The following is a 14,808-nucleotide window of genomic DNA, read 5'->3' as shown; positions in this document are numbered from 1 at the left end:
GAGAGGTTTGGTAAAGGAGATGATCAACCCGATTCGTACCTTCCTCAAAATTGTCCTTTTATACTATTTTCACACTGCCGTACTCTAACGGAACTATCAACTCTATACTTTAGTGGCGCTGTCACCCCCTTGGTCATCATACATCGTCACCAGGGAAGTTCAATAAGCCGATTTCGCTTCATTTTACAGTCTCCAGCACACCACATTGGTGACCACAGTCGTGAAGTTTTCGAGATTTTCCCCGCACGTTTCGATAAACAACGTAAATGTAATTCGCTTCGCTCGGCCGCTATTGTGTACTTCTAATCACAAAATGGTTCAACCAGTGAATCCAACTGTGTTAGTTTCGGTCGCAACTAAGCGGTCGCGGTGATTAAGCTACCCGATCTTTGGAAGTCCGACCCAGCTATGTGGTTTGCACTAGAGTCGGTGTATAATGAGTCACGCCAAGAGAAAAACAGTTGAACGCGCATTACGGTTTTCGAAAGATCCCCTTTCTTTTCACTTGGCAACAGAGGACTTCTACATCAACTTCAAATGACTGCGGCTGTAGTAAACCATTATATCAGTGATTTTTTCAAATTATCTTAACAAAAAATAGTAGAAACTTGCATTACTAATCATTATCAAACGTATCCCATGACAATTGAATGCTCACTGCGTGTTTATGATCATTTCGTCGATTATATTTTATATTTTATTGCAATACCTATCGTGAACCTTTCTTAGCATCGTAATGTTTGTTTACTTTGCACGATAGGTAGCTGGTTTGACAGTTTAATAGGTAGACTTGGCTTCACTCTTGGCGTGATTCATTATACACCGACTCTAGTTTGCACAAGCTGAGGCTCGATTTGTGCTTCGAGGAATGACACGCGATGAGACGAAATTTTATCATATCATCGCTAAACTCGACTGTGGTAGATAAAGTTAGTGTGAAATACAAATGGTAAACAATTATTTTAAGGCGTAAAAAAATGAGAGTTAAGTCAAGTAATGAAACTCTCAATATGAGTAAAATCTACTTGCCGTGAAACATGATAGAGGTGATAGAAAAGAACATGCGAACGAAAACTTATCGTGAGGGGAAATCCTGACACAGCTAGCAGCCAATGAGAAAATAGATGAAAATAACGAAGGATATAAATACGAGCTACCTAAGCTCGGAGTGGAGGTGAGTACTTCACTTGGCCCAATCACCATCATCGCGGCCTGCTGCCCCAAGCAAACCAACATCAGGGACGGGTCGTCAGTGACCCTCCGGAAAGACATCATCAAACTCACCCGGAGGAGCGGGAACTTTATCATCGCTGGCGATCGGAACGCAAAACACCAAGCTTGGGGCAACAGTCGGAGCAATAGAAACGGCATCATCCTCGATGAAGACCTGCAAGAGGGTCACTATACCATCTTGGCCCCGGACTCTCCCACCCGGTTGAGTCGGTCTGGGGTCCATGCGACCATCGACATCTTCGTAAGCAACATGAGACACAACATCTCGTAACCTGTGGCATTCCAGGAGCTGAGCTCTTACCACTACCCGTTGGTGGCTGAAGTTGGATCCTCGGTTAACCGATTCGAAGCTTCCCGGCGCAACTACCATCGAGTCAACTGGGCGCAATATCAACACTGCGTCGACACAACCATCGACTACGATGTCCAACCGGGGACGTCCGAAGATGTTGACCGGTGTCTACAAACCATCGAGGAGGCGATTTCCCGGGCCAGGGAACAACACGTGCCAGTATCCAGACAGGTGAGTAACACTCTGAACCTTGACAGCCCTACCAAAGATCTCATTAGACTCCGTAACACCATTCGTAGGCAGTACCAGCGTTCTGGCCTGCCTAACTTGAAGACCAATTGTAATCGATTAACAAAGATAATTCAGGCCAGGATGGTGGATCTCAGAAATAACGGTTTTGCTAATAAGATCCGCTCTCTCCCAGATTGTGCTAAGCCCTTCTGGAAACTTACAAAAATTCTTAAAAACAAGCCTAGGCCCATTGTTGTAGGGTCAATACTGGATCGTCCCGGCAACCCAACAAACATTCAATGTTGAATAAGAGCTTATTCAGGCAATAATAAGCTTCTTCACAGTTCAGCTTCGAACCTGTTCGGATACGGTTGTGTATAAGTTTATTTCTGTTTTGTGCGTGCGTTCGCTGATTTTGCCAGATTAGCGCTGGCACTCTGCCTCCCGGACGGTTATACGTGTGTGATTGGTGGTTTTCTCGCTTTCCGAGAAGTTTTGGAATCGAAAAAGAAAACGTGATGCATCATGTTTGCAGGCATCAGAAGAAGTGTCGCTATCTGCGTTGTTTGTTTTTTTTCTTCGCTTGTGCTCCCGGTACAGAAATTTGTGGCGTCGCGTGTGATAGTTTTTGATTTCAGTTTGTTTACGCGTTGTATGATTTTGTGAGCGGTCGCTTCGTGTTCGCGTCATGGAGCAATCGACTACATTCGACCAGAGGATTGATCCCCGTAGGGCGGGTCTATGATCGGAGCTACTACACCAAGCGTGACATAGCTGCTTGCAAGGGATTCAGTTGGACTGATTTGGTGAGATTGTTCCATTTTTCTACTTGTGTCTATTTAAACTTAATTTCTATGAATGCGTATCGTTTGGAATCATTTGATTCGGATGAGACTCTTAACTTTTATTTGTTTACATTGTGTTTCAATTGGTATTCTTAAGAACTTCATAAAATAAGGTTTCAATATTTAAATTGAGCAGATCGACTAGCCTGGTGGCTGCCGCTTTTGCTTACTGAGTAGAAGACCGTCGGGGATCCACATTGTAAAGATTCCCTATTTTCAGCTTTTTTACAGGCTGGAGTTGTTGTTTGAACCATTTAGTTTATCAATTTAATATATCTGTATAACAATTATTCACAAGCATTCTTCCAGGTCAATTCAAGAATAGTTTGATGATGATAAATCTTCCTAATATTCACATTATATGACCCGATCCTGTCAATCTCTCCGCGCATCAGACTGTTATTTTTCAATAATTCCACATAATTGTAATTTCATACCTTCCTCCTTCAAGATGAATGTTTAAGATACACATACTTTGCTAGCTGACAAAATGGGGTCATTGCTGTATAATTATTCTCTTTTTGCAGCCTTCATTCAGACTGGATCTATTGATTTAAATTATTTGAGTTTTCTTCCAGCTCTTTGATGACGGAACATCACTAGATTTATACTGTAATGATTCACTCTTACAGTTTTCACCCTGGTTTTGTCTGTTGATTTGATTTGTTTGAATTGGTTTTCAGCTCTTTTGTGTTGGCAGTCGCGGGCGATCAATTTTGCTCATGCTCATGCTCTAAGTTCATTTTCAGCATTTCGATGATGGAACGTCTTCAGATTTATATTATAAGGGGGCTTATTACGGATGTCACATCACGGTGAAAAGTTGTCACTTGTCGTCACGGTGAAGTGATTCCCATTTGATTTGTACGGTAATCAAAGGCTCTTATTCTGAGTATCACTTTCTTATCACCGTGTAGTGACACCCGTAATAAGGCCCAATGATACACCATTTGGTTTTGGCTTCGGGCAAATCCAAGTATAATGCATGATAACACTGATTAATTTAACACCATGGTCGCATCACTTATCAAGGTGAATCCTGATCCAACGAACCCAACTTACTAACAAAATCTCCTTTTCTGTGTCTTTTGTTGGAAATTTCAGGGTTACATCTTCCTTATTGGGAGCTGAGGAGACATAGAGCTGCATCATATTGTATGTAAAATAATTATTATTTTCATTGCGGAATACCAGTTTTTTTATCCATATAAATGTATTTTCATTATTACGTATTTTAATGTTCTGATATATTTCATTTCTCCATTACATATGTTTACTATATATATAAATAAATACTGGGTTGGGAGGGAGCATCAGGGTATCATTTGACCTGAAACTGGACGATTGGAGTGGTATGACAACCGGAGTCTAGGAGGGAATAAACACTATCATTCTCTTTATCCTACCGATTCGATTGTGATGGTGTGAATTCTACTCCAACAGTTTCAGTGAGATTGACGCGCCCTTCTTAACAAACCATCCTGTAGGAAGCTTAATAAGTATTGCGAATTGCGTTATTCGATTTGTTGGATCGTATCGTTGGAAGGAGATTCTTAAATTCCCGTGGATTTCGCGTAAGTGTCTCTGCTTACGGGTCCACCCCACCGTTTTTGGCCCTTCATACAGCGATATTGTGAATTCAGATCGGTAGCTCAAATTGATCTTGCTATTAAGTGGAGCTGCATACAAGACAAGATCTTCGAAGGGATGGTGGCTACCTTACATACATACATACAATAATAAGCTTCTTCAGCTAAAAAATGGCCTTTTCAGCTGTTAATCAACTCAAATTGTTTGTTGGGCCAGTGGTTCATCTGATAACTCCTGAAGAGAAGGCAGCCGCGATAGGTCAGCTCCCATAATCTCGGACAAAACATCGTCAGCCCTAATGAATCTGAGGTTGCTGAAAATGCAACCAATCTTCTTCAGATTCCTAACATTTTTCCAGAGGAATCCGAGATTACGGCTGACGAACTGTTGGCCTATATCAAATCATCTAAAAGCATGAAGGCCCCAGGTTTCGACAACATCCTGAATCTGGAACTCAAACAGTTGAGTTCCAGATTCTTCAACCATCTGGCACTGTTTAATCAGTGCCTCAGACTTGGCTACTTCCCCTCGTGTTGGAAGTCAACTACAGTCATACCTATCCGGAAACCTGGGAAGGATCCGTCCTCTCCTTCAAGTTATCGACCAATCAGCCTTCTCTCAGGGTTATCAAAACTGTTCGAAAGAGCAATGTACCACCGGCTCCTAACATCTGCCGCTGAAAACAACTTGTTACTCGAGGAACAGTTTGGTTTTCGGAAAGGTCGTTCGACCGTCCACCAGCTGACTCGAGTAACAAACATTCTCAGACGGAACAAGTCGGTTTCGAAAACATCTGCCATGGACGCCGAAAAAGCGTTCGACAATGTCTGGCATGATGGCCTGGTGTTCAAATTGCAGCAGTACGGTCTTCCAATCTACCAAGTGAAGATAATAAACAACTATCTATCAAACATGACGTTCCGAGTCTCTCTGAATGGCATCACATCGGATGCTTTCAACATCGGTGCCGGGGTTCCACAAGGAAGCATCCTTGGCCTCATCCTATTCAACCTGTTCACCTCCGATATGCCGGCTCTTCTGATGGTGGATCGTTGTCTCTGTTCGCAGATGACACATCCATCGTCTACATGGGTAGGGTCATCGGAGCTCTGACTGCCAAACTTCAGAGAGGCCTGGACGCCCTGTCTGAATATTTCAACAGCTGGAAGATCCGTATCAACGCGGCAAAGAACCCAGGTCATTATCTTTCCACACTCTTAATCTCCCAGACTTGTTCCGTCGGAGAATAACAAGATCTGCCTGAACGGCACAGTGGTGGAATGGTCCAAAGAGGTCGTGTACCTCAGGCTAACACTAGACAGCAAGCTTCTTTTCAGGGAGCACGTTGACAAAACGAAAGCCAAGTGCAACATCTTGATAAGATCGTTGTATCCACTTATCAACAGGAAGTCAACCCTGTCCCTGAAAAATAAGCTTGCTGTCTACAAACAAATCATCCTTCCTGTAATCGAGTACGGTATGCCAATCTGGGAGAGTTGCGCAAAATGCCATCACCAAAGACTCCAGAACAATATCCTTAGGATGGTCCTAAACAGTCCCCCGCGGACTAGAAATTCTGAGATCCACCTCCTGGCTGGAATTCAGACATTAAATTAACGGAGAGTATTCATCCTGGAAAGGTTCAGAGACACCTGTCTGAGATCAAATCATCAGATCATACGTGATTTAGCACGTTAGGTTAAGTTATACTCGCATTTAGGTAGGTTATCACTTTTTCAATTCAAATAAAACACATCCCCAAAGGGGTATTCTGTAAACTAGTTGACAAACGCAAATATTAAATTAGAATATCAAATTAAACAAAGATGAAGAGCCAGGTAGGCTAATCCATTAATATGATAAATCAATGTACTACCATAATCAACAGAAATAAACATAAATTTACTACTTTACTCGTTGAGTTCATTCTTGTACCGAATTTTGGAAGCGGAACAGCAGCAGCAAAAGACAGCAGCAGTAGCAACAGCATTGGAATCAACCGCAGCCGTGGAGCTGCATCGCTCTTTCGTGTAGCCGTGATCGAGGCTAGAAACCTCGGTCCGGTCACGACATCGACCACACAGTGTTGTGCCATATTTCCGATCTAGTAGCTAACCCTCCGGAAATTCAAAAGTACGACGTAATTAAGACTACTCAACCGCTAAGAATTTTCAGCGCAGACAAAGATGGATCGATTGCTTGATACCTGCGCTATTGGCGACATGAAACCAACCTGCTTGCTTGCATGCAAGATCTTGCAGCAGGGTTAAATGTCGACGGCAGCCTGATGAAATTGCTGTTCCTCGAGCGGTTACCAGCAAACGTCAAAGCTGTTTTGAATATTCAGGACGGAACTCTCTCAAAACTGACAGAAATGGCCGATAAAATTCTTGATTCCGTATTTCCATAAGTAGCAGCGATATCTGCAACAGCTTTGATATCGACTGCTGATGCTGGGCTCGATCGGGCAAATTGCGTATTTGATAGCTGAAATCCGTAAGTTGAAAACCATAGGTGTGGATACCAGCGCCTCGCAGCGCACAGATTCAGGATCGCTTGTTCGTTTCCTAGTTGATACCGGATCCAATGAATCCATCGTTCCAGCTACTATCGCGGATAAAAGGAAGTCTCCATTAGCGTTTTTGTTTCATGCTGTAAATAACACAAATATCAAAACGTACGACACTAAATTCCAGTATACCGACCTCGGATTGCGTAAGAGGTTTGCATTGCGATTTCTGGTAGCTAATGTCAAAACAGCTATTCCAGGAGCCGATTTTCTTAATCCGAAACATTGGCTGTGGATTTGCAAAACCTTTGTCTTATCGATGCTACCTCGGTTGAAGGTGGTATATAGAATTCTAAGCAGCCTCATTTTTAAGTCGTTATAAGAACGTGAAAGTTCCGGTACCATAATTGAAGAGAATTCTAAGCAGCTTCTGGTGGAACTTGAAAGGAACTTTTAGAAAATAAATTAAAAAAGGTTTTTGTCCTTTACACCAATTCTATATATAGTTCGCACTTTTATGAAAGTTATTTCTTAAGGCAGGTCTTCATGAAAGTTATTTCTAAATACAGGTATGAACGTATGTATTGATTTATCAGCAGTAGTAGAATTGGAGCTGTTTGAAGAATTAAACCCAGTCCTTCTGCGTGAGAGCTCCAGCACAAACCGCTACGTCATCTGAGATATATTAAAGTGAGCAGTTGTCCCGCCTACTGTTGTAGTTTTCAGCACCGACAAACCGACATGAATGACCATAGCAAAAACAATAAAATTTCTGACCAAAGCACACTACTGACATCTGGCTCCGTGTTTGCGGGAAATATTTAGCCAAGCCATGAACCCGCATGCAAAATTTATGAATTGGTTCGTGTCTGATCTATTCTGGACAAATTATTTTTATCTAGATAAAAAATCCTACGGTTTTGACAGTTCGGATCACTGCACATTTAAATCGGGTTTAATTTTTCAAACAGCTCCAATTCTACTATTAATGTAGATAAACCAATACTCATTGCCTTAAGAAATAACTTTCATAAAAGTGCGAAATAAATATAGAATTGGTGTAGAGGACAAAAACCTTTTTTAATTTATTTTCTAAAAGTTCCGTTGATGTTCCGCCAGAAGATGCTTAGAATGCTCTTCAATTATGGTACCGGAACTTTCAAGTTCTTATAACGACTTAAAAATGGGGCTGCTTAGAATTCTATAGACCACCTTCAACCAAGCTGCTTAAGTCACACATAACCTTTTATCAGAACTTTTGGTTAATTGGGGTAGATCGATTTACACGATGGCCCGAAGCTGGCCCAACAAACAATTGCCTATTGAAGACATGACTTCTTGACGATTTAACCAACTGCATGCTTAATAATACTCGTACTATTTTGAATAATAACTTCTGTTCAGGTTTTGTTCCCACAAATCTGGAGAATTTATTCAACCACAACATCGAAATATTTGGTAAGGTATGTCGAGAAGTATTCGACTTACAAAAGTTGTAACAGAGCTTATTCGATAAAATTTTTGATTATTCAACGTTTATTAGACATCATTACTTACCTTAAACAGCGATGGTATTAAAGGTGTATACAAACGCTTGATTCTCATGTAAAATAATGTTTATTTAGACACTATTATACATTTATTAAACGATTATTCAACTATGGGATAATTAATCCGAAAATGAGAACGGGACAGAACAGGGTTGTTTGTTAGTGATGTTGTCTCATTATTTCTGTTGAAGCACGCACCCACCACGCAGATACTAGAAAGTTTATTACATACATATATACACACATGTCGTTAAGATGGGATTCGAACCATGACATTCCCGATCATCAGCCGCTTGCCTTGCCATCTGAGCTATCCTAGAATTGATATCATATGGGCAGCTAAATAAGCAATTAAAGCTTGAATCTGAATACCTATCAGCACTCCCAGCCACTCTAGCTAGTTCAAGGAGATGTGAGAATGATTAAGACACCGTTGATCGAACTGAGTTTTCAAAATAATTGCATCTTACCTCCGACGAACTCAGAGCCAGTCAAACCATAGAGGTAACTCTAAGACCACTGGGTCCCGAAGAAAATCATTATTATTTTTGGCTCACTCAGTACCAGAACAACGGTCCCAAGCAGTCCCAAGCTATTTCACTCACCCCTGCATGTTCTGCATGAATCCACACACCCCTGATGTTATCTGTCAAACTTTCATAGCGAATCAAAACAAACATAGTGTAGTAATAGAATTTCAACTAGAATAGGGTACGTTAATCGTTTGCTTGGGACCAATAGGCTACTAAAGTGGTGAGCCAATTTAAAATCGTTAGTTTCGTCACAGACAAACAGACGTAACTCTTCATTGTGTATCTTCGTTCATGCATTTAACGGTTGATTTGAATATTATCAGTTCCACGAACTACTCGCAGCAGCGCTGGCATCGGATCACTTTGACGTTTCTATATATTCTATAGAAATTTTATGCAATATTGTTTACGAGTTAGCGAGTAAGCTTGTTTTCCGCGTGAAGCCAGATAGATGTCGTTACTGAGGTTATATGTTTTGAGATACTATGTTTTCAAGAACAAGTTTTTCAAAGAGTTACGTCTGTTTGTCTGTGGTTTCGTATTGATTGTTGGTCAAACGAAGCACCATTCTCGCAAGACGTTCCAATGTCAATAAAAATTGAAAGATTGCACTCACGTTGCTGTCCGTCATAATGCGGTAAAAAAGCCGCTTCGAAGACCCTACGATGGTCCCTTCGAAGTTCTCGATCGAGGAGAAAAGTTTATGGACATCAGCATTAACACTCCGAATACGATGGCACCGGAAACATGTGTAACGACAAACATGCAGTTTTTGAAAAATCATAGCTCAGCCATGTATTGACGAATATCAAATCTATTACCGCCATTTGAAACTTCATACCTTAAAGATGTATTCGGTATCAATAAAGGAATCAAAAATATCTCCAAATGACAAAATGACAAGCGATCAACGAACCGAATAATAATGCAATGTCAGAAGTGGAAAGCAATAATAATATAATCTTCTCCGTTTTTTTCATGACAAGCAGCCCGTGCGACACAACTCACTCGGGGCGGTAGAAGGAAACGAGTAAATTGTTGGCAAGCTGCTTCACGAAGTAAACCCGAAGATGATACACGTGTGTTAATGAGATTTTTTTGTTATGTCTTTTCTCGATTCATATCAAGCTTTTTCCTCATCCGTGCATATTGCAACAAAGCAGGCAAGCAATATATCATTATCCTTCTACCACGCGGATCGAGCTATGTTACAGAGCGAGTTTGTCATGGTAGTCGTAGCAACCGTTTTGTCTGTATCGTTGGTTGCTTTATGTGTTTGGATTCACTGGTATCAATAGATTCCAAAGCGCAAAGAATATGTTTGTCGCTGTCTTCATAAAATGGCTCGTCACATTGTGCACTCTTTATAAGCCGAGATAATGCATCTGCCGAGGCACCTGCAATGTTAGAACGACCAGGTATGTGCTTTACTGTATAATCATAGGCTTGAAGTCTAACAGCACGCTTTTCTGCCTTAATTCTCCAGCCAAATATGAATTAGTTTGCTTCCGAATCCGAATCAAGAGGTAAAATGAAAATCTTTCTTCTGCCCACACCATCGCTAACGATTCCTCTCCGCATTTTTAATGCTTTCGAAGCACACGATGTTACTCTGGCAACCCCAGCATTGGATGATCATATTGTGCTATTCTCTACCCTTTTTAGTACTTTATATCCTCTTTAAATAGTTTTGTGTACTTACATTCCTCATTAAATACATTTTAGTACTTTTAATCCTCTTTAAAAACCCATTACCCATTGCCCATTAAATACTTTCGCGTATTTTGATTCCTTTTTATATACTGTTGAGTACTTTGTATCCTCTTTAAATACATTTGAGTGTTTTAATCCCCCATTAAATAGTTTTGAGTACTTTAATCCTTTTTAAATACTTTTGATTACTTTGATTCCTCTGAAAATTCTAGTGAATTCTCTTTAAATCCCGTGTAGTCTTCTAGTATTTAGAATACAACGCACTCAATACGCTCAATACAGTGTCCTGCGTGCGATTTCTGGTAAATAACCTCGTAAATAACTGCTAAATCTCGGAAACTAACAATAAGATAAGGTAGAGGAATTATTTCTCCAATGGGTCACCAACACTTTCTACTGAGTAATATTGGAATACTGTGTAGACCACAAAGTATCGGATCAATTGCCACAGACCTCAGATCCTTGAACTGTGTAACTGTCAATTTGAAATTTGGCGTAGTGCTCACCGGAAGGTGCGCTGCCATCACAATTCTGACGTTTTATTGTATTTATTTTATTTATATGTTGATCTGTCAGCCGAGTTGTCAGATAAGCAAGCTGGGACAAAACATAATGCAGTCTCGCGTGAGGAAAACGTAAAAACAGCCGCATAGCTAGAGTTCGAAGAGGAACCGTCGGTCGAAAGTTGCGAATATATCTTGCAAAATTGGGCTCTTTTATCAGCTGTACCGTTATCAGTGTGTATACGAGATTCGGGCAATTTTGGAAGCTTGTTTTATGGGATTAATATGAGCTGAATTTTCGCCATTGGTAATTTGATCATTTTCAAGCAACCGTTATTAGGAACTTTCTGTTTTGCGGTGTCGGTATGCAAGTGTTTATTTTTGGACTAGTGCTTTTTGTCAGTGTTTTTATTGGTAATTAGCTTTCAGTCGAAAATTAAGAGAAAGCTGTAAATATATTTCCGATATCAGTGATTTGATAGGAAGAATTAGTGTAAGAGAAATAACGATCGACTAGGTGTTTACTGTTGATTAAGTGTAATATTCAGTGATAGTCGGAAGGGCGTGAAAGTGGAATTCAAAGGAATTCGGATTCCAGAAATGGCCGATGATTATTATTTGCATAACAATGTATCAAATAGCGACGACTCGGAGTCAGAACTAAATCTGAGCACTCCAGAATTAAAAGGATATCTGAGCAAATGGACCAACTACATCCACGGATGGCAGCCTCGGTTCATCGTTCTCAAGGATGGCACATTATCATACTACAAAAGTGAGCAGGACAGTGACTTCGGATGCCGTGGTGCGATCAGCCTGCAGAAAGCCACGATTAAGGTGAGAGCCACAAAAGACGGCAGGTAAAGAGCCGCAATCGACGTTTGTTATCTTTCTCTCTGTATGTTCAAGTAAAATGATACTGTATTTTGATTTACCTTATTCCGGTAGTATCGTAAGTCCGTCTGCATTGCTGTTGATTTGGATTATTTGTATCGTACATGCACAGCTTTTGACAGTCGTCCATACTTTTACTAGAAGGCTTTATTCTTTTAATTCGTTTTAGTTCACTGATAAATTGAAAAAAAAATCCTATTTTGCTTCAAATTTAATCAATTTGACTTTAAACTCAGTTTAATCATATTGAAACATTAAAAATAAATCATCTCTTTCGAAAAAAAAAGCATCTGATATTAATCCCAGTTTAATCATGGTTGATTAGATTGTAGATTTTCTTTTTTTGAATAAATTTGAATCATTTTAGATTCTATTTTAATAAGTTTGATTGAATTTTAATCTTTTTGGATTATATATCAGTATTGAAAAACAATAAAATTTAATACTGGAAAGATTATTTCGATTTTAATCATGCATGACTATTGCCGAAGTAATCATGGCTCGGACTCAATAAGGTAAAGTGGGAAACTGCATACTTTTTAAGTTTTTTATGATTTAATTTATCTTTGTGTGTTCTTCAGATCGAAACCGAACTTTTTGTCAGTGCGAACCTCAAGCTGAGCTAGGTTTAAAAAAAAAAACGAACAAACTGACGTTTGTCAGAAAACAAGCAGACCCAACCTTGATACCCGATCCAGGTTGGAACTGAATAATAAACGAATTCGCTATAACATATTTTCCTAAAAACACCAAAGCGTTCTCAGAGAAAAAATCAGCATCACACATGTTTATATTATGTTAGTGAACGGCACTAAAGTGCAGATACTAGATACTAGATACTAGACAACCTTTTTTAAGATACCTCGAATGAAACATAAGTGAAGCCCTCACGACAGAAGTTTCTTCAATACGTCCCACAATATTTTTCACAATAATTTTGGTTGATCATCATGGTCCCATGCTTGTCTGAGTCCTTTTTTTCACTTCGTTTATAAAATAAGGCTCAAATCGAATATATACAACCTGTATTAATCCACCTATGGAGAGGTTACACTTCTTACTAATATTCATTCTAACAAAAGTTCTCATTTGATGTTAGATGATATATTAATTTTGAGGTGTCGCTTGATTGCCCAAGTAAGGCCAAATGTTGATTAATTTTTTTGTTCTTGTATAGGACAAATAAATGTATTTTCATATAAAAAATGGTGAACCGTTTTTGGTACCACTATAAAATCTTAAAAGCACACAAGGTGGAGCATATGAAACTTATTTCATGTTTTTAAATTAACTTCAATATTTTTCCAGTCATATGTTTAGCATTCAAACAGATGCATTTAAAACCTTTTAAACGCCTTTTTAATGTACGAATTTAGTTTGGAAATAGCATGATATTTATTCAGAATATAGCAGATATAATTTGTGTTCGCTGAAGAATAATCTACTGTTAAAATTTCAACAAAATATGTGGTTTACGAAAAAACTGCATATTTAATAGTAAAATAGTTAAAAATACGCCTAAATGTTGGCAATACACATCACTTTGTCACATAAAATAATTTTTATGATAAAATCACTCATTTTAACAAAATAATATTTCAGATTCAGATTCAGCGAACTAAAATTGTGTAAAATAAGTAATTACACCGAACACTGCACCTGAATGAATGTAGATTCTGATAGGATATTTAGAAATAGTTAAACGTAGTAGTAGTAGATTTAGAGTGGTAGAATTCATCGGTTTTTTAGGGAAAACGTTTCACAAGTTATTTTATACTACATCATGAAATACTAAACAAATATCATGAAAACGGATTGTTGAGAAACAATAATTGAATGGTGAAGTGTTCAACTTCACCAAGCTTCCCGGTGGTTAGAAACATTAATAGAACAAATTTATGCCAGTGCCAACAAGGTGTTCAGGACTAGGTTCAAACCATGGACTCCTAGCATGTTACATCGATATCCTTATCAGGGCTGATAAATGTAATTTTTAATGAAAGATCTCACGTGATATTTACAGAGATCCTTCTGTCTCTAGATGAGAATACAAAGATAGAATTTTTATTAAAAATCTCATCGTTTTTTTTTTTGTCATGACAGAACGTGACAGTGTTAAGAACATCGCAATTACTGCTCTTAAATTCAATGTAAGATTTGATTCATTAAATCCTCTGCATATATTTTATACAACAAATAATGTAATGGAAGTTCTTGCAACAACCAGTTTTGCCAGAATGCATATTTTTGTATAAAACCTTTACGAGATGATTTTTTAAACTCAATGCATTTGGTAAAACAAATTTTGTTCGAAAAATAAATAACGTACAAATTTTAAAATTATCACAAAAAAACTTTCCGGCGACCACATTACAAAATCTATTCATTTCGCGAAACATTGCAAAAATTTGCATACTTTTCATGCATATCTGTAATAAAATCTTACATTTCCCGGTTGGGCCTAGAAATTTCAACTTCACAGGTCAACTGTGACCAGTGGTGTAAGCGGTCACCGTAGTCGACACGTTTTCTGCGATTATCGACTGCCTTTGCTTCCGACGTTTGCAAAACAAGCTATCAAAGGACAGTACCAAACTAAAATGTCATATGACAGTCTCTGTCATACGACATTGTCGTCGAAGACCGTACCCCATTCCCGGCCAATTAAGCACAACCCGCACTTATACCCCGTTCACATTACAGCCTACGCTGTCTTGCAATGAGCACTCATACATCTAGTTTTCACTGGAAATGTTACTATGTTACTGGAATGTTACTGTTACAAATGGCTTCCAAATTTACTTACCTTTCCATATGTACCGTTAGTTCTGATAAGGGGTCATGAAATATCCGTTTATTGTTGAAAATGTAAAACTGGTACTGGCGGCTCAACTTGACCTACGGGTTTTCTTTGG

At 39.0% G+C, this 14,808-nt stretch overlaps 2 protein-coding genes across 2 annotated transcripts in view; both read left to right on the top strand.

Annotated features, from left to right (window-relative positions):
* The window catches only part of Etf-QO (electron transfer flavoprotein-ubiquinone oxidoreductase), a 476,511-nt gene that overhangs the window by 139,876 nt on the left and 321,827 nt on the right, over positions 1-14,808 (top strand). The window lies entirely within an intron of this gene.
* cert (ceramide transfer protein) overlaps positions 11,108-14,808 on the top strand; it is a 50,383-nt gene continuing 46,682 nt past the window's right edge. Inside the window, exon 1 of the mRNA XM_065221675.1 lies at positions 11,108-11,836. Within this exon, the coding sequence (XP_065077747.1) occupies positions 11,600-11,836 (237 nt within the window). The 5' untranslated portion in view covers positions 11,108-11,599. The remainder of the gene's footprint in view (positions 11,837-14,808) is intronic.

The sequence above is a fragment of the Ochlerotatus camptorhynchus genome, unplaced genomic scaffold (assembly GCF_037179485.1).
Source record: "Ochlerotatus camptorhynchus isolate MF236.1 unplaced genomic scaffold, CSIRO-AGI_Acam_v1.1 ptg000146l, whole genome shotgun sequence".
In the NCBI taxonomy this organism is placed as follows: domain Eukaryota; kingdom Metazoa; phylum Arthropoda; class Insecta; order Diptera; family Culicidae; genus Ochlerotatus; species Ochlerotatus camptorhynchus.
This window is presented reverse-complemented; position numbering and strand designations above follow the sequence as displayed.